Source organism: Lissotriton helveticus, chromosome 2_2 (assembly GCF_964261635.1).
Source record: "Lissotriton helveticus chromosome 2_2, aLisHel1.1, whole genome shotgun sequence".
Lineage (NCBI taxonomy): Eukaryota > Metazoa > Chordata > Amphibia > Caudata > Salamandridae > Lissotriton > Lissotriton helveticus.
The window spans coordinates 472415520-472443110 of record NC_136060.1 but is presented as its reverse complement, the minus strand read 5'-3'; the positions used below and the strand labels follow the sequence as shown (position 1 = coordinate 472443110).

The following is a 27591-nucleotide window of genomic DNA, read 5'->3' as shown; positions in this document are numbered from 1 at the left end:
GATTGCTGTTGGATATGGCAAGCTTCTATTCTTAAAACTTCACGCTCAGGTTGTCAAGCTTGACTCCGACTTCTAATACCAGATTTACATACTGGCGCCACTATTAGCGAGTGACTTGTCTGCACATCCAAATATCAGTCGGCCCTAAAGGCTACTTAAGGCAGTGCGATTTGTTGTGTGTTTTGGAGGAACAAACTACAAATGCATGAAATAATTCCATTCCAAACCAATAGGTTTAGATTATTTTTGGAGAGGGGATAACGTGGGCAGTGGTTAATGTCCTCCGGTCACATTTTTTACTGACATTGTACCCTGCTGTTGTTGTTAAAACTGATTACTACAATGTACCTCGACCATCATGATCTAAAACTACTGCATATCCACATTGTCCTGCCCATTCATTCCACAAAATGCGTCAGCCCAGCTACTGTGTGAAACAGACAAGCTAGAGGCATTGAGTCAGAGAAGTATGAAGGCACACGCCTTCCAGGTCTGGAGGAAAATAAACCCACAGAAAGGGTACTGATGGCCAGATGACGATGTCCATTCAGGATAAGCGGTGCAAGGTTCTGGAGTGGGATGCATTAGTAAATGTAAATGTAAATGTAAATGTATGTGTCTTGTAAAGCGCACTGCTGCCCTGAGGCGTCGTGGCGCTGTAGACCGCTGGGGAACCAGTCCTGGCTATCCCTGTGAGATGGTCCCTACTGGGTATCTCCAAGGTGAAACCAGGCATCCCCGGCGAATGTGGGCAGCCGTTGTAGAGATGAGGCAAGCTAATGCCCAGAGTTGCCGAGTGTGATCCCTGGTTAGAGTAGGCACCGAGGCGAGAATTATCGAGTCCACTGACCCTGGTCCACGACCCTGCCGCGTCGGGAATTGAACCCTGGTCCCGGGCCGTTCTCTGCTTCCGGGTCTGCCGCCTCTAACCAGTGAGCCACACCACTCCACCACAGACTGACCTAATTACACCTAATTACCCCAGACATTGCTGGTGTGAGATGAGTACTGGAGCAAGCCTTGCAGATGGACTCTAGGAGCAGCAAAGGTCAATAAAGTCTGAGAAGCCAGAATAGGAGACAAAATGGGTCATAAAAGGAGCTGAGAGCACGAGAAGTAGGAGAGAAAGAGACCTGGAGACAGGTAGTTGGAGAGAGGGTAATTGTCGGAAGGACTTTGCTCATAATGTCTCCACTTACAACGTAGCAATGATTGGGAAAGCCGTGTGCCCTATTTACTATGAAGGTAGTGATCAAACAAATGTGTACTGTGGTGAGCACGCCTTGAGGTCCTGGCCAGGGAACCATCCGTGATCCTATTGGATCCTAATCGGGTCTTCAGCTGGCCTAGATCAGATGCCAGAACCATGCTGCCATATCGGCAGATTACGCCACTACATCATAGTTTTGGACATTCTGGGTAGAGAGGATCCTTTTCTTAGAAAGTTTTTAAATGAGTGGTGCGAGCTAAATATGCATCTGCAAGAATGGATGGTAACATGTTAGCGGTGAGTCAGTGTTTTGCCTAGCTAGGAAAGTACACATTGACTGGATACGTTTTGGCCATCCTGAGATCCATTTACCATATAGACTTTTAAAACAGGAAAGGCTCAGTTGCTGCATATTTACCTTTAAAGATTTGTTGTTCAAAGATGGTGTTACGTGATCTGGGTTAGATTAAATAAAAAATAAAAAATGCTCCGAGTAAACATTTTAACTACTTCTCGTCTACATCAATCAGCAAATTGCTGTTGAGCGGCAAGTTGCTTCTCCGTTCCTTCACAGTGAAGATCTTTAGTTACTATATGTTGCCAAATGATGACTAAATCATTGCAGGCTCGACTGCTGCTTATGTAATAGTTTGTCCTCATCAGCATACATTTAGGTTTCTTGAGTCATCTATCCTAGGATGGGAGGTGCGCCACCAGCCCTACAACTCTAAATTTGGTCTGCTAGTGCCAACTTAAGTTACGAGTACCATTACCTGCTTGAGACTGTTTTAACTCTACACCGCCCCTTGGTGAGACCGTTTCTGAGGGACCTCAGCAAGATCTTTCCTTGTCATAGCCTTCATGCAGGTAGTGGGGTCGGGCAGTGCGGAGCTGTGTCACCGAGCCTCCTGGATGAGTCCACAGGTCTGGTGGTGTCTTCTTGTGGGTAGGCACTCCCAGGTTTGGAGTCAACGGTTGCGTGACAGTAACACCTGAAGAAAGCAAGCGGAAAGAAGCTTGCGACTCAAGGTGGCGAAACAGTGTCCTTGAGCAGACCTAAAAACAGAGGTAGCCAGGCAGGAGGTACTCTGATGGTCTTGCTTGGATTGGGAGGAGGGTTTCGACCATAATAGCAAACGTTTGAAAGAAAGGACTTACAGAGGGGCCCGAAAGAGTCTCAAAAGAATAAAGATAAGGGTGTGTGGATGTATTACCTGCTTTCTGATTGAAGGAACACCGTGCACTTTGTTTATATCCTCAGTCCTGGGACTCGTTGATTTGTGGGGCTTCTAGCTGTTAAGATAATGTATTCACTACACAAACATTGTGCTGTAACTATCCGTTCACTATTCCCAAAAGAAGTAAACCTGGGTTACACAGACCATGTCATCAAAAGGGTTCAATGTATGGAAGGGAGAGCATAGGCGGCATAGGTGCCAAGTTTCCCAGGTGACAAGTTAGGCCAGTACGTTATTTTTTTTTTAAATTATGGGACTTGTAATTATATTGTACCTAGCATCAAACCAGCACTCCAAGTCCAGCTGTGCAGGCGTCTATGCCACATGTGTTTGAAGTAAGCCCTAACTTCATCCGACCTCCCGGCCTCTCCCTCTCTTCACTGTCCCTCCTGGACTGTACACACAGCGGCCCCCCGGGCCTCTAATGTATGGGGAATGTCAAGGCTCCCTGTCGAATGGCGGCCCACTGTGAAGGCATTCTATCGAGGGTCAGCGGTCTGTCACCTCAGTTAATTGGAAACCGTGTTTACAGCCGCCCTTGCCTCATTGCTGTTTCCACGTCAGCGTGTCCACCGCCTTCTCAGCACTCTCTCCCCCTATAGACGTTTGTGCAGTAAGAGCTATCTTCAGTAACCTGAAAGAACAATAAAGTAGTAGCAGAATATTTTGTTTTTTAGTGATGTTTTTGAACCTGCCACCACATTAAATGACCACTCACTGCCACGGCACTCAGCCACAGTCCCATACATTTAAGTGCACTGCAGCCCCTGTAAATGAAGACCGCCTGGAAACCCAACAAGTAAACAAGGTCTTGCTTGCAGGCCATGTTCATTTACAAGGCGATTCAAAAAGGGGGTGCATAAACTACCAAGCCAATTCTTTACTGGAAAGGAAACAAGCTTCCGGGGACCGGTTTCTGGCATTGGTAGTTTGGTCTGCCCTGTTCCCATGATGCACTGGGCCAGGGACAGACTAATTTGCATATAGCCAGGTTCTGAGCTGGGATGGGGCAGTGAGCTAAATAATGGTGATGGATCAAGCCCTGATCTTTGGACTGGGTAAGAGTGGTCTGCTTCATTCAGACACTCTGTTCATCACCACCCCCTTTTCTGAATCATTTTTGGCCACTATAGGTGTGGCAGGGTATACTCAGACATGAGTCCCTTGCTCACTGCTCCATCAGGATTCAAGCAAGCCGGGCCGACGAGGCTGGAATGCCAGAAACCGGTCCCCGGTAGCTTGTCTCCTTTCTGGTGAAGAATTGGCTTGGTAGTTTGGTCTGCCCTGTTCCCATGATGCACTGGGCCAGGGACAGACTCATTTGCATATAGCCAGGTTCTGAGCTGGGATGGGGCAGTGAGCTAAATAACGGTGATGGATCAAGCCCTGATCTTTGGACTGGGTAAGAGTGGTCTGCTTAATTCAGACACTCTGTTCATCACCACCCCCTTTTCTGAATCGTTTTTCGCCACTATAGGTGTGGCAGGGTATACTCAGACATGAGTCCCTTGCTCACTGCTCCATCAGGATTCAAGCAAGCCGGGCCGACGAGGCTGAAATGCCAGAAACCGGTCCCCGGTAGCTTGTCTCCTTTCTGGTGAAGAATTGGCTTGGGTTTGGTCTGCCCTGTTTCCATGATGCACTGGGCCAGGGACAGACTAATTTGCATATAGCCAGGTTCTGAGCTGGGATGGGGCAGTGAGCTAAATAACGGTGATGGATCAAGCCCTGATCTTTGGACTGGGTAAGAGTGGTCTGCTTAATTCAGACACTCTGTTCATCACCACCCCCTTTTCTGAATCATTTTTGGCCACTATAGGTGTGGCAGGGTATACTCAGACATGAGTCCCTTGCTCACTGCTCCATCAGGATTCAAGCAAGCCGGGCCGACGAGGCTGAAATGCCAGAAACCGGTCCCCGGTAGCTTGTCTCCTTTCTGGTGAAGAATTGGTTTGGTAGTTTGGTCTGCCCTGTTCCCATGATGCACTGGGCCAGGGACAGACTCATTTGCATATAGCCAGGTTCTGAGCTGGGATGGGGCAGTGAGCTAAATAACGGTGATGGACCAAGCCCTGATATTTGGACTGGGTAAGAGTGGTCTGCCTAATTCAGACACTCTGTTCATCACCACCCCCTTTTCTGAATCATGTTCATTTACAAGCACTTGCAGAGGCATTTGCACCCCCTGGGAATACAGTCACAGGTACCCAGGGGGCGCCCCCACACTTTGAAGACCTCTGGATTAAGGGGAGGAGACGCGTTTCTTGAGGTGCGTGTGGCATGTTGAAGACAGTGCATAGCCTTCCCCTAAATAATGGGCTCCTGGACTCAGGAATTCTATAGATCTTTACATACAAGAGAGAAAACACTGGGATGGGGGCAATGCTGAGCCTCATGAATACACAAACCTTTTGTTGATTTCAGTAATGCTTGGTTCACATTCTCTGCACGGCCTTATGCACTTCTACAATATATTCTCCTCCTTTATGCACTTCTACAGTTGATTCTCAATGCTGACGTTCCCTGTGTTGGATGCATAAGTGCTTATCCCTTGCTGTTTGTGCTTAAGCACCATATCTTCTTGACCATAATGCAAGGGAAGCCTATGTCTTTAGGATGCTGCACTTCATAGTGCCAGGTAACAAGAAATGCCCTGCACCAATATTTTCAAAGGTGCCTTGGAGTTCTCTAAATACAAAATGTTTCTTTGCTTAGGGTGCTGAAAGACCTTTCCTCTGTAAGGACTGTCCAAGAAGTATCTATCAGTTAACATGTGTAAAATATGTTCTCTCACTGACTGTAGCCTGTTTCCTTTCCAGTCTGTCTTTAACTCCACTATTTGTTTCTTCTTCGTATTTCCTTCTACTGTCCATGTCTCTTCTGTATTGTTCCTTTGAAAGGGGTAATTTTTCATCCTCCACTCCGGCTATCCTTGCTCTGTGTTGCCTAGAATACATGCTCTTCCAAGCAACTGTTTATCACCACCATTTCCCCTATCTGTTGCCCATGCTCCTCTGCCAATCTAGGACTCTAGGTTTTCCCTCCTACGCCCTTTATGCTACCACAGGCTCCTCTAAACCTGCTGCACCTACACATTGGAACTTTTCTCTAGAAACTGTTTGTGATGCTCCTGGCCTTACCCCATTCCAAACATGACTACGGTCCACCTATTTTCTCTTCTTTCCCCACCTATCTACCTCGTGCTTGATATTGCTCACGTTTTAATATATAATTTAGTGATGTCAGTTGCATTGTTTACTGTTCTAAATAAAGTGATCTGGGGAAGCTCTACATAAATGAAAATGCAAGTGCTGTTTCCAGTGCCCTCAAGTTTGTAATGTGCTGATATAAAAAAAAATAACAGGGGCTTGATTTGGTAATTTAAACATATATTATTATAATCCACGGCTACCTTAGAACATTGGAGGAGCGAGTGGAAAAACGAGAGGGATTATATTGTTGGTTTCATTGTATTTTGTTTTTAGGCTATCACTTTTTTGTACCAGTGCTTAACACTTGAGGTCTGCTGCACCTAGCACTCCTGGGGCCATATTGCCCTGGGGTGCAAGTGGCCTATGTGGCTGCTTTTTGCACCCCAGGGCACTATGGTATTACAGAAGGCCACGGCCCCTTCTTTAATAATGATAGCACGGGGGCACATATACCACCAGCACTGGCATTAGACGGTGTCAATCATTTGCATAAGGGCGTGGCCACTGCACATGAGGGAATCACTTTGCCCGTGCTATATGATCAGATAGATAGATAGAAACCGAGTGTCTTCGAAGTTGCTGCTCCGTATTCCACTGGATACGCTGCAGTCAGGGCAGTGTGGGTTTGCAGCTGTCCTGGGGGCAGTACATTGCTGGTAGTAATAGGGAGCAGTCTCCCTATTAGTGCCTTGCACACCTGCTTCAAGATGTGAGGTGGTGCAAACCAGGACAGAGTGCTGTGTTTGTAAAACAGGCCCTGGTGTCCGCTAAGAGCCTTGTCTTTGTTGTGATGAATGCCCTGCAATTTGTACAGCACATTAGTTGAAGTGTTTTTGGTTTGTTGTGAATGCCATTTTCTGGAGACCTGTATGTATTTTTACACCACATATGGCCTGTTTTGCAATTTTTTAAAAAAGAAGTTAGCAAATTAACCAGTGAATGAGGAGACCTATCAGAGCAGCATAGCGGCTGATTTGTTCCTAGGCACCTACTTAATGAAGGACAGGGGTTCTTGGTGGTCAGAAGAGGTGTGCTTTAGATGAAAGGGCTTGCATCAGTGAGCTGTAGAATATTGTGGAATTAATCATTTGGTTTTTCGGAGTGCCTTTGAGAGTCAGACTGCTTTTGATTGACATAGCAGAGGGTCAGTGTTGCTGCCAAGGGAGGGAGTCTGTTAATTATCAGAGATTATCACGATTCCGCCTAAATCCTGTTTGTGGTTTACAAGTTGGTTGTATTATGTAGGTGGAGTTATAATGAGGCAGACCAGTCATTTTCTTAAGATGGTTTGGATGATGGGTGTGTGTAGATGGTTTTATGATTTTGTGTGGTTGTGGGTTGGTGCTGCTCTTTCTTGGTGGCATTGGTATTGTATTTGTAGTTGGTGATCGTTTCAGGACATCATGTGACCCTCAAACGTGAAGGTGTGAGCAGGGACTTTCACCAGCTGGGATAGACTGAACCTTTGTAGTTTACTGATTGCGGGCATTGTTGATGTTTCTTGAGTAGTTGGCTCAGAGGCATTTAGATGTATATTATGCAGAATCTGTTGGTTCCTGTGGTGTATGTGCAGATGATCTTTGGGGGTCTATTGGATGAGTATGTTGAAGAGGGCCTTGCTAAATATGAAGAGCTATGGACCAAAATGGTAATTGAAGATGGTGTGGAAATTGGTATTTAAGTACAGTAGTTTGTTTCCAAATGACACTTTCAGCCCTGCCACTGATGCCGGTCGGTATACTTTTAAGAGCTGCTTCAAGTGAAAGATGTGTTTGCATTTTGTTGTGTTCTGTTTTAGAGGACTATAAATTGGAAAATGAATTGGCCAGCTATTTAGTATTACATTGCCCATGCCTGTTCCTGAATGCAAGATAGTGATATCAATGGTTATTAATAGGGTCATGTCCTTTTCCCACTCTAAACCCGAAGTCCAGCATGAAAAATTGGCCCTCGGTCCTAAACGGCTTAAGATACATTGCAATCTTAAAATAAATTGTGTTTATAGTCACCAAAACCAAACCTTGAGGGTGAGTCTTTCAAGTGAAGAACAAAGAGCATCTGTTTTATACTTCAAAGCATTAAGGATGTATACAAACCAGTGCAGAAATATCCTCACCTGAATGAAAAGAGCAATAGTTAGCAACTCCCATTTCCTCCATGTGAGCAGATGAGCTCAACACCGGCATCTTATTCATGATTTTCTTCTTTTGTAAGACATGAAAGACAGCTTATTTTTAGGCCTGCAGTAGACCGCGTTCCTGTTCTGCCAGGGATCAGGAAGAGAGAGTTGGCCTTGGGTCAGCCCCTTTCATTCATTGGCTTTCATATGTTTTTCATTATTTGCAGATTTTTTTTGGGTGGGCTATCAATCAAGACCACGCTATATCTAGCATGGTCAGATTGATCCATTTGAGTTTCCTTTAGGGTTTGTTGCTGGGCACCACATAGCCGTTTTGTAGACTACAGATGCCAATCTAATTCATGCTTCATGTTTTTATTAGTCTATTTTGGATGTGCAGGCTTGGAAGCCTTTGTCTGTCATATATATTGATGTTCTCTTATCACCCTTGTGCGTTCAGTCGTTACACGTTGCTGTCATGATACCATGGTGGGTTTACAGTTTTCGTTGTTCTCATTGTAAAGACTTGCATGCACATTTGCTTTCTCAAGAATGGAAAGTACTCACCTTTTCAGAAAAGAATCTACTAAGCAGTATTCTGCCAAGTATGGGCTTTATTTATGTTCAACATTTAGAACAATCACTTCATCTTCTGACTCCCTTTCATAACACTTGTCTTTGAGGATAGCGCTTAACTCTGCTTATGCAGCCTGTTCAAAAAAGGGGCCCTTATCAGAGCTTTTTATTGTTGTAGCCCATGGTGTTCGTTCATTATGGAGTTTCTGATCTAGGATGACTGAGGGCAGTGCACACAAGTCACCCACCTACTGCCAAATGCTCCAGCTAACCAAAAAGCGAGACCTCTTGGCTTTGACAACACAGGGCGCCAGGATGCCCTTTGGGTGACAGGTCTGCGCTATATAAGTACACCTACATTTACATTTACATATTTAGTAATGCAACCCACCATTAGCTTCTAATGTATCATGACCAGACTAGCTCATCCATTTCATTCTCAAAATGTAAAAGAATTAGCTGTTCTCAGAGACTTAACTTTTGAAGTGCCATGGACTTCTGATGATGAAAGACTCTTTGGCAAGCTTGTTTAATCTTCTCAGTGCTGTGAACTGAGTTGGGCACTGGCTAAGTAGAAGAAAGAACACAGAGTAGGGTGCTACAAGTGCCCATCCTAGATCCCATTCCTTTAAGTGTCTTTGCCAGAAATGTTGTTTAGGTTCCAGTTAGCTCAACGTGCAACGGACATTGTTACCAAGATGTCCAAAGGAGTTGGGTGCTAAGGTGGCGAAGAAGCATTACTACCTTGAAGTGTTGTATAAAAGGTGGCAATTTGGATTTAATGAAGCTAAGTGCAGAGTCCTGCATTTGTTCTGTAGAAATCCTGGATTACAATTTTGGGAGACTGGAGTCCCTCAAACAAACGAGGCATTTTGGGTGTGTCTTACCCAGTGATGTCTAGGTATCATATAAAGGCAAGGTGAATAATAACATTTTGGAGGTGCGTAAGGGTGGGATTGAGAGTCTTACCTGTGCATATTAGTAGTGATCTCCTGTCTGAGGTTGTTGCAGTACTGAGTTTAGCACCATGGTCTTAACCCTAGCACAACTTGCAGCACCGAGAAAGTTTCCATTTCTAATACTTATTGGCTCCAGTGAATTCATAATGTGATTTCTTCCCAGACATCAGATGATCCAGTATTATTTCTGTGGCTGTGTTAAGTGACTGCTTATTTGGAGTTATGCATTTGCTGGGAGTTGCATGCACGTAGGAAGCCCCGGCATCTGGTGATGCGGTTTCTTTTTCTTTTATGTCTTCCAGTCATGGGATCAGGAACGTTTCTTCTCTGAGAATCTTTTTAATGCTTTTCTACCCCTCTTGAGTCATTTTGTATACCCACAAAAACTTTGAAATTCAAATGCTGTGACTGGTTCCGGAAGCAGCTGTCCATCACCAACCCAAGCAACCTTTGCTTTTGTTGCCTTGATTTCCCCAGACTTGAGAGCCATCAGGGAGGGGTCGCTCACCTTTCCATTTTTTGAAGTAGTCAAAGTCTCAGACTAAAAACTGATCACTCCCCAACTCCCCCCGCCCCCAACACAGTAAGAGGAAGCATTCCTCCTCCCCTTTTCATACGGAGAAAAGAAAGCACAGGCGGGCCAGGTACCTTAAGAGGTCCTGACTGCTTGTGAGAAGCGTCTGAGGTAAGAGCTCTTCTTTTTGGACCCCTGTAAGCCCAGATTGAATTCTTCCAAAAGGCTATGTGTGGATTTTTCAAGAAACATAGCTTTGGTTTACCTTCTCTGGACTCCAAGGGATCGACTTTGCTAAAAGGTTAGACGCTGTCCTTGATGTGTTTTGCTTTGGGGAGTTTTGTCTAGACGCCAATTATAATGTCATCCGAGCACCGCTTGCTAGCATGATTTATTTACTTCTCTATTTATTTACTTCTTATTTACATTGTTTATTAGTTATGTTATAAAACATAAATTCCACCCAACAGGATTGCAGAGAACATGTGAAACATGAGTAAAAAAGTCAACCATGCTTTGGCTGTCGTATCATAACAGATTTGCAAACTACAATAATTACTCTGAGAAAGAAGATTGATATTAGATTGAGTAAAAGCATAAGTGATGAGAGAAAATGCATTAAATAATATAGAGTGCTATTTCAACATCGGCAACATTTGTCTTGCAAGAGCAGCCAAAAGGGACCTGTTTACAGAAACGATTATACATTCTTATGATATACAGTTACAGGAAGTGGCACTGAGATGGAGGAGACAGGGGTTCAGGAGAGTTAGGAAAACAACAGCAGGCTCCATTAGAAATAGGTATAATATATGTGTTACACATTTGCCCGCTGATCCTGCAAGCCGATAACCAGGATGACTCGATTATGCCAGAGATTCCAGTATTTCTACAATCAAAGGTACACGGCTAGCGCTCTAGGAATGAGGCGTGTAGAGGGCCATAGGGGCTAGTGAACAGACACAGGAGATATGAAAGGAAAGGAGCAGCATGGATCATGGGATTGTACTGTCTGGTAGAGGAGTCTCTCGGAGCAGATCATTAAGAAAGGGTTTAAAGCTCGGAAAAGAGGATATTTTTGATAGGAAGGGGGGCATTTTAGCATTTTGCATTGTTGCCGGAGATGAATCTGTAAAACAAGGAGGCTCTTCTTGTAATGTGCAATAGACTGGGGTGGCCTCTTTGCAAGAGAGTGGAAAATTAAATCCCATGTCAAACAATGTTTTTGGCGGCTTTAAACTGCTCATTGCCTTTTTAGGGCTCGCCTGCTGATGCGCTTCAGCGCATAGCTGGCGAAGCTCTATAGGGGCTTATCCAGTGTTTATCCACTGGCGATTCCACTGGCGATTCCTTCAAGTGCATGTGCTTTTTAGGTCATTGCGCTTGCGCAAGCCCTAAAAAGCGCGTGCACAATGCCACCAGCCGCCTGCCTGCCTGCCTCGCATTACCACATCAAAGGCAGCCCTCCGAGCGCATTTCTCACCCCCTAATTATTCACGGCCGGCCGGCAGGCACATCAAAGGCTGCTGCTGCCGTGACTCGCATTTCTCCTCCCTCCTCCCCTATCACTGCCCAGGCCGGCCGTACTTTCTCTTTACAAGGGCGCCCATTCCTGAATCACTTGAAATCTCTCCACATTATTTGCATTTTGTTAATTAAAAAAATTAACTTCAACACAGCGTTGCACATTTTTCTCGACTTCGGAAGGATGAGTCCCAATCTCATTTGTACAAAGTGTTGTAATGGGATTATTGGAGAGTTAGAGAAACGTGCTCACAAGTTACATTTTTATGCAAATCATCTGAGTAAATAAACAATAGCATGGTGCCGTTTGCGTCCTTGACTTGATCTGGTTTTTATTTTTATTTTGCTATTATTCTCACAAAGGCTAAGAAGGTCTGCCTACTTTAGTATTAAGTGCTATACGTCGCATAAGCAACAGCTAACCATTCACTCACCCACGCAACGCCACTCACCCATGCAACGCCACTCACCCACGCAACGCCACTCACCCACGCAACGCCACTCACCCACGCAACGCCACTCACACACGCAACGCCACTCACACACGCAACGCCACTCACACACGCAACGCCACTCACACACGCAACGCCACTCACACACGCAACGCCACTCACACACGCAACGCCACTCACACACGCAACGCCACTCACACACGCAACGCCACTCACACACGCAACGCCACACACACACGCAACGCCACACACACACATGCAACGCCACTCACACATGCAACGCCACTCACACATGCAACGCCACTCACACATGCAACGCCACTCACACATGCAACGCCACTCACACATGCAACGCCACTCACACATGCAACGCCACTCACACATGCAACGCCACTCAACCACGCAACGCCACTCAACCACGCAACGCCACTCAACCACGCAACGCCACTCAACCACGCAACGCCACTCACCCACGCAACGCCACTCAGCCACGCAACGCCACTCAGCCACGCAACGCCACTCAGCCACGCAACGCCACTCAGCCACGCAACGCCACTCAGCCACGCAACGCCACTCAGCCACGCAACGCCACTCAGCCACGCAACGCCACTCAGCCACGCAACGCCACTCAGCCACGCAACGCCACTCAGCCACGCAACGCCACTCAGCCACGCAACGCCACTCAGCCACGCAACGCCACTCAGCCACGCAACGCCACTCAGCCACGCAACGCCACTCACACAACGCCACTCACACATGCAACGCCACTCACACACGCAACGCCACTCAACCACGCAACGCCACTCACCCACGCAACGCCACTCACCCACGCAACGCCACTCACCCACGCAACGCCACTCACCCACGCAACGCCACTCACCCACGCAACGCCACTCACACACGCAACGCCACTCACCCACGCAACGCCACTCACCCACGCAACGCCGCTCACCCACGCAACGCCGCTCAGCCACGCAACGCCGCTCACCCACGCAACGCCGCTCACCCACGCAACGCCGCTCACCCACGCAACGCCGCTCACCCACGCAACGCCACTCACCCACGCAACGCCACTCACCCACGCAACGCCACTCATCCACGCAACGCCACTCATCTATATGCAAAACGAAAAATGTCAAACTCTTCTATTGCGAGACCTATTGCATTTTCAATGCTTGTTTTAGTTATGACGCTAGAAAACACTAGCGTCCTGACTAGAGAACTAGTGATGTTTTAAGGCTAGCTGGCATATCAAACCCACTCTTGTGACAGCTGGGTGTAGAGAATATGTTTTATCTTCTTGCGTGTGTGGATTTGGAGCCTGTGAGACGTAGCCATAGGTTAGATGTGATCTTTGAGATTCTGATTTGAGTTGCGCACAAAACTCAAGGATCTAGCAGGGGAAGACAATATGATATTTAGGGAAGAAGGAATTCAATGTTTTACATTTGAGCTACATTTGCTCCATCCATCTGCGACTGCTTTGAATTGAGGATTTCAACTTGGAGATTAATTTCTATGTGACTAGATGGAGATAGTGAAAAGGAAAAAATCCCTTTGGGTAGATTTCTATACAAATCATGGATATCACACACCTCTTTGCACACCAAGAAGTTACACTCCTTCAACTTTCTCTCTTTTCACACCTGAAGATTGAACCATATATAACGGGGAAACCACTATAGAGATTAAAATTACACATAGATTTATTGTTTACATGAGCACAAATTCATTAAATTGAGTGACCTAACAGTAAACTAAATATCTCAAGGTTTAAAAAAATACAATACATTAAAAATTGAAGCCAACATAATTAAAAAACATACTGGAGAGTAAAAAATCCAGACAGGTATAATATGTCTTGACAGGCTACACATCCATCACTACACAATATCAATAGCATGGAAATGTACAGTTCACAATTAACTTCTTTTAACCAATGCCAGATAGGTGGATTGTGTATAGATTTGGCATCGACGTGTTTCAATGGCTCAATTAATCAGTCCATCTTTTTCAAGACCAGTTTATAGACTCTCTGTGCTTGTTATATTGATTCATCCATTCACCTTTAGTAAAATGGTAGACTTCATTGTCCTTTTTGTACTCGTCTATCCCTTGGGAGTATAGACAATGGCCCACGATCGATAGTCTAGAAGTATCCCAGTATTTAAGCTCAAAGCTGGATATATCAGGGATCTTAATTTGGGCACTCTGTATATGGTTCCAAATTGAAGTTTATTTGTATGGGCGCAGCGGCTTAAAATGTGTCCTCCCCTTAGAAAAAAGGGGGGTACTATAGCCACTGGACAACGGGTTCTCTTGTTATTCACATATCCCTTCAAGTTACTTAGTTTTAATGAGCAGAAATCTTGCTCAGCGTTCTTTTGGTAGTTAGGGTCAATGTTCCGTCATTTCGGGCTGCTCGTGTGCGTCTTCCATACGCTGGAGTCTACCGGCATATACTAGATGGAGATAAACTTCTGTTGTATACGTATTCATGAAACAAGATGCAAAGGTCTTTACAAAGCTCGCCCAAGGGTTCTGCGTGGACATTAAAAAAGATGGGTGCTAGAGTAGAGATCTGAAGTCACCACACAAAATTAATGGAACTTAGATAGGAGTCTAAAATTCTAATCAGTTGACAGAGATCTGAAAGAGCAATGAAACCAGAGTAATTGAAAATAACTGTTGCTGCTCATACTCTCATAGGCTTTTTAGCTGAATGATTGGATAGTAACACTCAGTTTTGCAGGATGCATATTTTCACATTCAGATTACAGTCAAGTGTAGATAATATCTGCGCTTTGTAGTTCGTAAAGAGCACACAAATTAGCAGCGCTAAGTTTAGAAATCTCCCCGGCTAAAAGGTGTTCACCAAAGAAATTGTGGTTGTGGTCATCCACCTCCATCCCAGGGCATCCATATTTTCCTATGTATGCACTATTGTCTAGTTAATGCTTTCTCTCCTGAACTTAATGTCGACACTTCAAAACTACAGTCACTCATTTGCAAGATCGAGCCTTTTCGTTAAATCTGCTGAAATCAAACCTTATTCTTACATCGCTTTCCTTCATCAAGAAGTTGCCTAACAACCCTGAGCATTTCGCAGTTGAGGTTGTTGGGTCTAATGGCATTCTGCTTTCACACACTGCCTCACCGCTCATGAGACATCTTCAATGGGTGCTGGGGAATTAATGGAACTAGTATCTGTGGGAAAAGTCAGAATGAGAACACTTGCCAGTGTTGGATTTGTAGGCATCCCCAGCCTAACTTTGTAGGAGGAACTGTCCCTGCCTTCCTGACCTCCAAAGTTCATTGTGGTGGAGGATTCTCTCGTATGGTGAGATGCGCATCTAAGGCACATGATAACCAACATTCTGTTGTCCCTACAGGAACTTCATTTGCACATTAGCCTCTTGGAGTGGAGTATAATAAAGTTTGCTCTACAGTCTTCTAAGAGTCAAGGTCTTCAAAGTCCAATACTGACAGCCATGTTGCGTGTAAACAATTGGTGAGGAGTCTCCTTCAGATTACTGTGAGACAACGTTGCCTGTTTGTGGTTTTGGGCAATAGACAACCGAATTGGGATATGTGCAGCTCATCTAGCAGGCAGCCCAATATAGCAGATAGCCTCAGCTGACTCCAGTCAGCCAGTCACAGATGGGAGCTGTACCTAGAATTACTAGCCCTTCTTTTTCAGCCATACTACTTTTTGCCAAGAAGCATACCACAGTGACAGCTTTATGAACCCCTAGTGGCTATGGAGGAAGTACTGTCTCTAATCTGGACTTTTTGTGTATAGTTTGCATTCCCCACCCCACCTCTGATCCGTAAGTTATTTTGCAAAAATCAAACATCAAGGGGTGCACACAATTTCCACTCCCCCAGACTGGGCAGGAAGTGTATGTCACCCAAAATTCCCTAGAACCTGATCTGCCTTTTCGCCTCCCGCTCTGAGAGCATCTTCTGTACCCACTGGGGGTTTTCTTCTTCATCCTTTTCTCTAAAAGCAGAACCTTCCGGCATTGAATTTAAAAGGTAAACTGTGAGTTCCTGTGGCCTATATCAGGAGGTTTAGGACGTCCTTTTCTCTGTTTGGCACCACTAGAGCTCACTTGAGCAGTTTACATTGTCAGATGATTGTTATTATCTTCCTGGTGTTGAGTTGCATCAATTGCCGCTTTTTCTACATGAACAAATGTAAAGAAAAAGTGTATTTTCATGTTTACCTGTCAAAACTTAATTATACTCTTCTCCATGGAGAATCCCTTTAACCTACACGTCTGATACATTTGGCAGTGTTTGCTCCATAGTCCTAAACTGCAAACATTTTTACACCTTTTCTTGACACACAGTAATCTGATAGTGTTTTCATGATGGGGAACAACATTCAAAATGACAGTGGCCCACGCTAAATACACCCCTTTTCCTGCCTTTACTACCAGATTTGTATACATGGAAGTTTGATCATTCTGGTTAAATACTCTGTTTGCATGTTGTATAGGCAAAGGTCAAGTTCAAATACTCCTGATGTTGTGATATTTTAATTGATTTATTTTTTACCCTGGCAAACAAATTACTTTTCCATAGATATGTGAAAACATGTACGAATCAAGCCCGGGGTAATGTATGTGCGGGCAGAGTTGCAAGAATAGGTACAGGTGTGTGTATGTTCTTTAAGTGAACAAGAGTACAGAGCATGTTGGGGAGGGGTATGCAGATATCCAAGTAACACTTGACAGCACATTTACTTTTTTTCCAGGCTTGCTTTGCACATGTTTATAATTTTGGGGTACCTCGACGTAATGATGTATTATGTGGAGGTTCAATATGTCCCAGTTATGCTAGTTTGTGCCAGAATTTTCTGTGGCGCTGTAACGTGGACTTCGATGTACACCCCCCTCTCTTAGCCTCTCCCCCCTCCGTCTTCCCAGCAGCTGTGGTGACTCTGGGGAATTACTTGAATGTGCTGAGTTAGAGCAAGAACATGCATCGTTCTTTGCTGTGACGGAGAATGCGGTCTCTTGGTACAAACAGCCCTTTCTCTGGTGCAGCCTCTAACGCTCACTCGGCCCCTTTGTGGTCCTAAATGAATGTTCTGCTTTCACACAAAATGCTTTGCATTTGCGTCACAGCCAAGTCTCCACAGGATTCTCGATTCTAACATTTACTTGCTTACTCTTCAGGCACAGCTTTTCTGTAGGACAAAGCAATTTGATGCATCTTTTCCCAGAGCAGGCCCCCCAGCCTACCTCTCCCGTGCTGCTGCACTGCCCAGCTTCCCCCATGTTTTTTCTGAGTGCTTTCTCCTCGTTTTTTATCCCTCTCCCAATTCTGAGTGCTTTTCCTGCTTTTTTTGCCTGTTTTTTTTAACTACCTTCTCCTTTCTTTCCCTCCCTTTTCTGAGTGTTTTTCCTGCTTTTGCCTGTTTTTTTTACTACCTTCTCCTTTCTTTCCCTCCCTTTTCTGAGTGCTTTTCCTGCTTTTGCCTCGTTTTATACGTCTTTCTCCTTCCTCTCCCCCTTTTTGTCGTGCTTTCTCCTGCTTTTACCATGTTTTCTTTACTGCTGTTTTAGTTTTTCTGAGTGTTTTTCCTGCTTTTGCCTATTTTTTTATTTACTTTTCTCCATCCTTCCCTCCTGTTTACCTAAGTGCTTTTTAGTTTTTCGTGCTTTCTCTTTCCTTTCCCCCTAGCCTTTCTGAGTGTTTGTTCTGCTTTTGCCTGATTTTTCACTGCTTCATTCTCTCCCCCCTGCCCCATTTTTCTGAGGGCTTTTCCTGCTATTGCCTAGTATTTTTATTGTTTTCTCCTTCCTTTCCCCCCGTTTTTTAGGGCTTCTCTTGCCTTGGCTTAATTTTTTTGTGCTTTCTCCTTCCTCAGCCCTTTTTAGGTCTCGCGGAGCGAGAATTCAAGTAGCCAAAATCCTCGTCAAACCAAGGGCTTTCTACTGCGGTTTTGTTTAAGTTCACGTGAATCACGCGATCAAACAAGCACGCGCATCAGCCTCCCTCCCTCCTAATTGCATTTTTTTTAACGGCCGCCGCACAGCACATCAAAGGGCTTCGCCCAGCGTGCGCCCTGCGGCTTCGCGGCTTCTCGGCTTCTCGGCTTCTCCTCCCCTAATTAGTCATGGCTCAGTTTCCCGGCGCACGCATTTGTTTACATTTTTTCGCCGCTCTCCCCACTCGGCCCCCTCCCCTGCCCGCCGTGTCGCATTTCTCCTCCCCCCTCCCCTTCTCTGCCTTCCATTCCGTCTTGTTTTAATTTATGTTCCTTCGTCCACACTAATTTTTACTATTATTTATAAGTATTTAGTTTTGCAGCACAATATCATTGGTGCAATAAGGATATTGTGCTGCAAAACTAAATACTTATAAGGTCCCACAAGCGAGACCTATTGGCAATGCCAATGCTTGTTTTCTGAGTACCTTCTCCTGCTTTTGCCCCGTTTTTTACCTTTTTTTGTTTTACTTTTTACTTTTCTCCCCCCCCCTTCTTCTGAGTGCTTTCTCCTGCTTTTATGTCATTCTTCACTGCTTTCTCGGCAAAGCAGCTAGCAACTCCAGCGCCTTGAGACCGTCATGGGTGATTTTCTACGCTTAATATGTCCTGAGTGAGTGATCGATAATAATCACTCATTCAAGTGTTCATTGTGGGTGGGGTTCCTTCAATGATTGTGTAGATTTCTGAGTTTATGAAATTTCAATGGCTGTGCACATGTATTTTCAGACCACGGCTATGGGGTACAACATTCAGAGTTGGCTTTGGGTCAGCCCGTTGCTCATGATTAGATGACTTTGTTGTCTATCTCAATTCCCTCCTTCCGATTTGATGGTTTGCCTCTCTATTCTTGAGTTTGTTCCGCTTAGCAGCATTTTGGTCTTGCATTGATCTAATTGGACGGGTTCTACCCAGTTGCGGCCGGTGCAGGTAAGAGGTAAGAGCAGTGGGGCTGGGTGAGAAGGGGGGGCCTTCGACAGACCATAAAGAGGTAAAATTAAGGAATTATTTAATTTCCCCTTTGTCCTTCGAAATCACACCCCTCCCGCCCCAAGCGCCTCACCGCTCTTACCTGCACAGGCCGCGGCTGGTTGTGTCCTTCCTCTGCTTAGACCCACATCCCCTTTAAAGACCTCAATTGTTCTATTCCCACTGTAATTGCTCTAGCCGCTTTACAGCTTTTACTTCCCCTCACACCCCTGCTGTACTGTTACTCCACACCCTTCTGTAGCATTCCATGATTTTTTCCCCTACAATTATTGATTTATATTTTGGAAGGCCTGGCCGCTGCAATATGTTTCTGGTCCAGTCCTTTCTTAAAATATACCGTCACACACATTTAATTGTTATTTTTTTGTAATTTGCCACCTAAGAGGTGGTGCATTTGCCACCTTGGAATTGCAAATTGAAAAAAATTTACCATAAAATGGCAGCTCCGTTATACCCCATACGTACGTGCTATGTCCTTTCCCTGCACACGTGTATTGTCACCACAGGAAAATGGGCATCCACCATTTCAAAATGGTAAATAAGAAAAACAAGCATTTGCAATGCAATAGGTCTCGCATTGGTTACATTTTTAAGTATTGGAGTTGCACATAGCAATGTTTCTTGATGTAGGAGTTTGAAATTTACCAGTGTCTGGGATCCTGAGAAAAAACATGCAAAAATAAGCAAAGCACCTACATGTATAATAAAGTAAACTGCGGCATTTGATTCTTAACCCCTTCAGTGCTAATGACAAGGGTAACTCGTCATGGAGTTTCCATTGATTTCAATGGAAAGTCAATGGGAAGAGGGGGATGTACCTTAGCAGCCAAGTGGTTAAGAGTGAAGGGGAGGGGAGAGTGGAGGGAAAGAGGAGGAGTGAAGGGGCTGGTGGGGACAGTGAAGGGGCAGATAGATGGGAAACAGATAACAGAGTGCTCAAAACTGTAGTCCAATTTCTGTGGTTTATTGAAGTGTGCGTGGTTCCTACTGGTAGTTAAAGTGCATGTGACGCCATTTGATGCATAATTTAACATCTGTATCATATAGGGTGACCAGAATTTAAAAGCCAAAAACCGGGACATGTCCCAAAAATAGAATAAGGTCTACAATTTCACATCAGCCCAGTGCACAGAATGACAGTGCTCCTTAGCAGAGAATTACAGAACAGTCAGTAAAAACGTACATAATATGCAATTTTTAAAGCCAGTAGCATGCCTGTTAATTAAATGGCTTTCATATAACGGTTGCTAACTCTCCCGTCTTTGTAAAACATAAAAAGATACCTCCCACCGTTTTCCGCTGACTCTCTAAAAACCGGGATATAAGCTTAATTTCTTGAAATCTGCCGGGACAGCTGACGAAAAACCGGGACTGCCCAGGCAAACCCGGGCCGCCTGGTCACCCTAGTGTCATACTAACAGAACGAAAACTACGCTGCTTCAGGGGTGTGCCCAGACAGTTCAACAGTGTGTGCATATAATGAGCCTCGATGATTATTGCAAAACCAACAGTTGATGGACAGAATGCAGAACAATTTCAAAAATTCACCCCAGTACAGAGATCTGGGCCTAAATCCATTGTTTTTTTGCACTCCACACCACCTCAGTTCAGACATGGCCATGTGCAAATCAGCCTTGACCCTGTGCCTCATGGGAACAGTCCAGCCCGAACTGCCAAGCCATGTCTTTCCTGGACCGAGTGGGATGGGTATGCTCAGACGTGAGTCCCATGCTCTCCACACCACTGGAGTCAAGCTATCCAGGCTATCAGCCGTCTTCAGCCAGGATAGCTTGACTCCAGTGGTGTGGAGAGCATGGGACTCACGTCTGAGCATACCCATCCCACTCGGGGTGACAAAGAATGCAGAATAATGTCATACATTCACCCCAGTACAGAGATCTGGGCCTAAATCCATTGTTGTTTTGCACTCCACACCTCCCCAGTTCAGACATGGCCATATGCAAATCAGCCTTGACCCTATGCCTCATGGGAACAGTCCAGCCCGAACTGCCAAGCCATGTCTTTCCTGGACCGGAATCAAGCATCCTAGGACCGGTTTCTGGCTATCAGCCGTCTTCAGCCAGGATAGCTTGACTCCAGTGGTGTGGAGAGCATGGGACTCACGTCTGAGCATACCCATCCCACTCGGGGTGACAAATGCAAAACCAACAGTTGATGGACAGAATGCAGAACAATGTCATACATTCACCCCTGTACAGAGATCTGGGCCTAAATCCATCGTTTTTTTGCACTCCACACTACCCCAGTTCAGACATGGCCATATGCAAATCAGCCTTGACCCTGTGCCTCATGGGAACAGTCCAGCCCGAACTGCCAAGCCATGTCTTTCCTGGACCGGAATGAAGTATCCTAGGACCAGTTTCTGGCTATCAGCCGTCTTCAGCCAGGATAGCTTGACTCCAGTGGTGTGGAGAGCATGGGACTCACGTCTGAGCATACCCATCCCACTTGGAGTGACAAATGCAAAACCAACAGTTGATGGACAGAATGCAGAACAATGTCATACATTCACCCCAGTACAGAGATCTGGGCCTAAATCCATCGTTTTTTTGCACTCCACACCACCCCAGTTCAGACTTGGCCATATGCCAAACAGCCTTCACCCTGTGCCTCATGGGAACAGTCCAGCCCGAACTGCCAAGCCATGTCTTTCCTGTACCGGAATCAAGCATCCTAGGACCGGTTTCTGGCTATCAGCCGTCTTCAGCCAGGATAGCTTGACTCCAGTGGTGTGGAGAGCATGGGACTCACGTCTGAGCTTACCCATCGCACTCGGGGTGTCAAATGCAAAACCAACAGTTGATGGACAGAATGCAGAACAATGTCATACATTCACCCCAGTACAGAGATCTGGGCCTAAATTCATCGTTTTTTTGCACTCCACACCACCCCAGTTCAGACATGGCCATATGCAAATCACCCGTGACCATGTGCCTCATGGGAACAGTCCAGCCCGAACTGCCAAGCCATGTCTTTCCTGGACCGAGTGGGATGGTTATGCTCAGACGTGAGTCCCATGCTCTCCACACCACTGGAGTCAAGCTATCCAGGCTTATGACGGCTGATAGCTAGAAACCGGTCCTTGGATGCTTGATTCCGGTCCAGGAAAGACTTGCCTTGGCAGTTCGGGCTGGACTGTTCCCGTGAGGCACAGGGTCAAGGCTGATTTGCATATGGCCATGTCTGACCTTGGGTGGTGTGGAGTGCAAAAAAACGATGGATTTAGACCCAGATCTCTGTACTGGGCTGAATGTATGACAATGTTCTGCATTCTGTCCATCACCTGTTGTTTTTGCCTTTGTCGCCCCGAGTGGGATGGGTATGCTCAGACGTGAGTCCCATGCTCTCCACACCACTGGAGTCAAGCTATCCAGGCTGATGACGGCTGATAGCCAGAAACCGGTCCTTGGATGCTTGATTCCGGTCCAGGAAAGACATGCCTTGGCAGTTCGGGCTGGACTGTTCCCATGAGGCACAGGGTCAAAGCTGATTTGCATATGGCCATGTCTGACCTGGGGTGGTGTGGAGTGCAAAAAAACGATGGATTTAGGCCCAGATTTCTGTACTGGGGTGAATGTATGACAATGTTCTGCAGTCTGTCCATCACCTGTTGTTTTTGTCGATGATTATTGGGCACCTTGATTAGCCCAGTTTATTTGGCAATAAGAAAAGATGAAAGACCCTTCCTTTAAGGTTGCAAGCTGGGCCCTGCAGAATGCCAAAGGATACAACAAGCCAGTGGTAGAGCTGAAATCCTGGAGCTAATGTGTTTGAGTGTGAATAAAAGCATTGTGGCCACTTTGTGACCTATTTGTTTTGCTTTATTTAGTTAAATGAATATTTTTTGTATTGTGAATGTTTTTTGTGTTTCTGTACTTAGGCTGCATTTTGTAACCAAAAACAATTCTTACTAATATGACATTTCCAGCAAAAGCGGTTAAAAAAAATCCATTTCACAGTGTAGCGAAGAAAAGGAGAGGAAAAACAATTTTATTGAAATCACCGTTTTGAAGAAAAACGAAAAATAAAACTAGCGCTTCAGTGTCAAACCCAAGTGGCGCTAATGTGTTTGGATATGAATAATACCAATCCGTGCACTTTTTAACCACTCTGTTTTGCTTTATTTAATTAATTGTTGATTTTTAGTATTCTAAACTTTGTTTTCTTTCCGTCCTGAGGCTGCACTTCCGAACAGAAAAATGTCAAACAGACAACATTACACAAACCTAAAAAAGGGAAACGGGCAACAGAAAAGTGAAAAGGCAGGAGCAGCAGACAAAGAAATGAGCGATTGACTTTTCTAATCATCTGGGTTTGGAAAAGAGGAAGGGAGGAAGGGAGGGTGAGTGCTAGTCCACTGCATACATATTTGAACCAATGGGAAGGCAGCAGGTGGGACACAAGTCCTTTTCAAGTCCTTTTCCCCTACGACAGGTCATCCTGAGGGCACATGCGCTGTCTAGGCTCGACCTAAAAACAAAATGGCGACCGTGCCATTATCCTCGCGTGTACGTGTGCGTCGTGACTTATGTCGACCATCCTGCAATGGATTTTTTTAATAAGAAGTCTGTTCCAAGATTGGTGGACATGTGGACGTCTTATCTCTTGACGCATTGTTTTTATAACGCATATTGGCAAAGGCAATAGCTCAGCTATTTAAAATCTCAGACTTACTCATGAGTTTTGTATAGTGCGAACATGATCAGAAGGTATCAGAGCGCGTTACAAAGTAAGCCCAAGAACAATAACAAGAGGTACCTAGAGAGTAGATGAGAAACTATATAGTAACAGTAAAAGGAATAAACTGTATATAGTGGGATGTGTAAACAGAATAGCAACAAGTATCCGAGTTACATAATGCGTAAACAAAAATACATAGCAACATTATAAAAAAGAAGGATCCAATAGACTGTAGGACATGTGCACCCATCAGTTCTGGGGTAGTTGAGGTAGGGAGATGTGAGGGAAGGGAGAATAGATGCATAGTTATCTACAGAAGTAGACAACAAACATGACATCTTAGCGCTTACGTTCATGACAACTTAGTGCTTTACAGAGTAAGCACATCAGCAACAGCATGAGGTACATGGAGAGTAGATAAACATATGTAGTAACAGTAAAAAGGAGTAAACTAAATACAGTGGGATATGTAAACAGAATGGCAGCAAGTACCTAAGTTACATACCGTGTAAGCAAAAATACATAGCGACAATAAATCAAAGAAGAATACGATACAGTGTACACCAAGGTTCTGAGGTAGTAGGGAAGAGCGTGGGTGGTGAGAGTAGATGCACAGTTTTCTCCAAGGTAGTGCTGCATACATTTGAGTGAGGGGTGTAGTGTAATATAGCCCAGGAATCAGGCATGTTACGAGGTGTTTTAGAGTTTTTTTCCTTTATTTGTACCTGAAGACAGATTCTTTTATGCTTTGTGAGAAATAAAAAAAAGATAGGTTTTTCATCACCCATTCTGCAGTTGGAAGTCCAGTGGGCCAACCAGCAACAGGCAGTAGTTAGTTTGCCCCTCTCTCACTCCTCGCTGCTGGCCCTGGGTGACAGTGGGGAAATGCAATGGCTGTGACTTGATGAACCACTAACATCCCCTTCCCCACTGCCTAAAGTCACACTCTTGGTCTTCTGGTGTCAGTGATGGGACAGTAATCAGTTCCTTTGCGACACAGTAAGCCGGAAGCCGGCAGGTGCTGGTGACACCTGTGTCCCCTTGCTGCACTGAAAAGGTTCCCACTACAGCACATCTCCTATCTATGGCAGATCTTTTTTTTTTTAAACTACATCAGGTTTACATATTTTAATACTGTCAAAGTCTGACGTATCCAGCTCCAAGCTTTGCTACTTGCACAACCCTTGGCATGCCCAGGCGGGCACATGGAATCAGCACATTCTACATTTTACTGCATAATTTAGCTTATTTTTGCACCTCAAGATTATACACAGCGAAAACAATTTGTGGTGGTAACCATATTAGACATGTGGTTGTTTTCTACCATTCTTTACTTCTTTTTACAGAAACCCTGGGAGCGTTGCATATCTTTTTTCACCTTAGAACTGTAGCAACAGGCTTAAGTTATTTATGGTATAGTGATGCGAACACATTATTCCTTGCATATTTTATGGCCACGTTGCCTGACACGCTGCCAAACTCCTGTTTTGCAGGCCATAACCATAAAGGCCTACTCTGGAAAACCTACTCCATTCTAGATTTTCTATAGTCGTTGGGGAAATTTCTGGTTTGAAAAATCAGTAAATCTTGTTTTTTGTTCAATTGTGTGTCGCTTTGCTGCAAAAAATGTTTTGGGAGTTGTGCCCTTAGAGCGTCAAGGTAACTTATACATTATCAATTGATGCCATCCACTAAGTGTTTGTGATTTCGCCATAATTTGTTTTTTGCAATGCTGAATTTTAAGTTTTTACATTTTACTCTTTTTTTTCCTCTTCCTGTTTAGTTGCAGCCGCCTTAGACAAGTTCAGAGCATCCTCAAACAAAGCTGCAAATCCAGACCTGATGGAATCCTCTGCATTTTAGGTTTGTCATTTTCTTTCTTATAAATTAATCAACTAAAGTTCCTTTCTGTTTTATGCCTTGAACCCTAAAAATATTCTTCATGTGTAGCCTAATGTTTCCCTTTTTGTTGGGATTATTTGAGAGAAATGGACGGCCTAAAAAAGCCTGCTATTCCACTTAAAATATTTTATGCTATCTAGCCAAGTCTGCTAATGTTTACAGGCCTCCAGGGCGGCCTTTGTCAGGGCCTATATTAGGCCTTCTGCACCCCTTTTCCTTTGCTTCTTGTACCTTTCTTACATGTTTGAGGCGATTTACTTTTACCTTTATATATTTTCATTGGGAACCTTCCCTTCAGTGTGATATTTTTAGACTTATGTTGTAAGGCTTTCTCTGCAAAACTTCACTGTAAAAAAATCACTTTGTTAAATTTTGTCCAAAAATGACTAGTTTTTAAGTTTGGCCTTTGAGACCACTTGAGGCGTTTCACCACACTGTTTGTTGAAAAAACAATTGGAGGCTTTTGGTCGGTGGTTTACCTTCATTGGTCTGTTACATTGTCAGTCACAGTTTAGTTCCATCCACCGCAGCATGGGGCAAGGCTCAAGGTCACTTCAGCCATAGGCTCCTTGTGTGTGAGGGATGGCATTTTGCTTGTACACACCAGCTTTTAAAATATTTCCCTTTAGTGAAACGGATTGTTGGACAATATGTGCTTAAAAAAGGTGTTTTAATTTTTAGCCACCAGTTGTACACCACCTGTTTCTCTGTTTTGGTATACTTAAGTCTCATCCCCTCATCTCAGCGTCCTCTGCCGTACTGTCCATGACTCCTCCTTGCCCGCTGACATTGCTGAGAGTCTTTGTAGTTTTGTAGACCCTCGCCTGTTGATTGGCCCGCTTGCTGCCAGGTGACCCCCTTGATTCTACCTCCCGCCCTGATCACTATAGTTCAGCCTGAAGCTACCAGCCTTCTTAGAATGGGGTCTAGAGCATGAGGTGGGTCGATGACTGGCTTGTGGAGGTGATCCTTGCAAATTCATTTTGCTTTCACACGGTTTTCCTTCATGCTGTTTAAATAGTGTACTGTGTTAAGGAGCACGGCCTAATATTTAATTTACGTTTCATTGTCTGTATTACTATGCCCAGGTTCTGTGATAATATTGCCTCTTCTTTTCCAGGACTAACTGCTGATAGACAAGGAGTTTTCTTCATTCAGTGTTTACCCCCTCTGGTGTGCCTCCTCTTCATCTGCCATGCTCTCTATACTCTTCCTAGGACCTCTTTGATCCCCTTCCTGCCTGTGGAAACTAGTGAGAGTCCTATCTCTTTTTAGTTTTGGCAAGCACTCACTAGGTGGTGATTGGTTTGCTTGCGGTGGTCGGGTGTCACCCATCGCCTCTAACACGCGATCACCCTCTCTTAGCCAGCTGTGACAAACTCTGTTGGAATGGTGCTCAGATCGTGAAGTTTGTGACCACAGCTGCTCTTTAAATAATAATGTTGTCCAAATCCTGCATATTTTCATCTTGGAAATAGTCTGCTGTTTTCGTAAGCATTGTTTGTGATGTGCTTTAATTAACTAATAGTTGCCTGTTTATTTTGCCTCTTTTTTTGAGGCCATATACTATAGACCTTTTCTTTCTGTGTCAGTAAGTATGCATTACCTCTACATCTCTCGTGTTAGTCACATTCATTACAATTTAAGTGACCCACCTCCATGGCAAGAAAAAGCATAGGGAAATTCCATAAATGAAGTGTGCCATAGGCTAGTGTTCCCAGAACCCCCTGTTCTTTTTCCTGTTTACAGGACCACGACGAGTAAGCGGCACGAGGGAGGCGTGTGTTGTGTTTTTAAGGAATTATAGTAGGAGTGCGCCATTATGGGGAGGAACTCTCTGTTTGCCAGGCTTTTCTCTTAGATGGATTTTCTGAACGTACTGCATGGGGCAATATTCCGGGTTCAGCAAAATGTAGGCTCCTTCCTCGTCAACATCCAGGATGCCAGAGGAGGTGGAGCTATGCTTTCGCATGCATGGTGGATGGGGAATCTGCGCAGGCTCGAACTTTAGTTTTTGGAGTGTGTCTCCTTAATCGTTTGTTTACTGTGAAGAATGCTCTGTTAAATGTGTGCTCTGTTTAGGATTTCAGTTTGGTCTTTGGTGGTTAATTTTGCTGTTTTCTGACTGTTCATGAGGGCCCTTAACTATTTCATTCTTCATTATGGTTAAACATTCTTCCAAGAAGAGATATG

The 27591-nt window shown here is 44.8% G+C and overlaps 1 protein-coding gene across 3 annotated transcripts in view; it reads left to right on the top strand.

The window, feature by feature from the left end:
- The window catches only part of DNAAF9 (dynein axonemal assembly factor 9), a 548844-nt gene that overhangs the window by 91225 nt on the left and 430028 nt on the right, over positions 1-27591 (top strand). For all 3 annotated transcript variants that reach the window (XM_078678718.1, XM_078678720.1, XM_078678719.1), the window contains exon 2: positions 25280-25359. In XM_078678718.1, coding sequence (XP_078534844.1) covers positions 25280-25359 — 80 coding nt within the window. The remainder of the gene's footprint in view (positions 1-25279; positions 25360-27591) is intronic.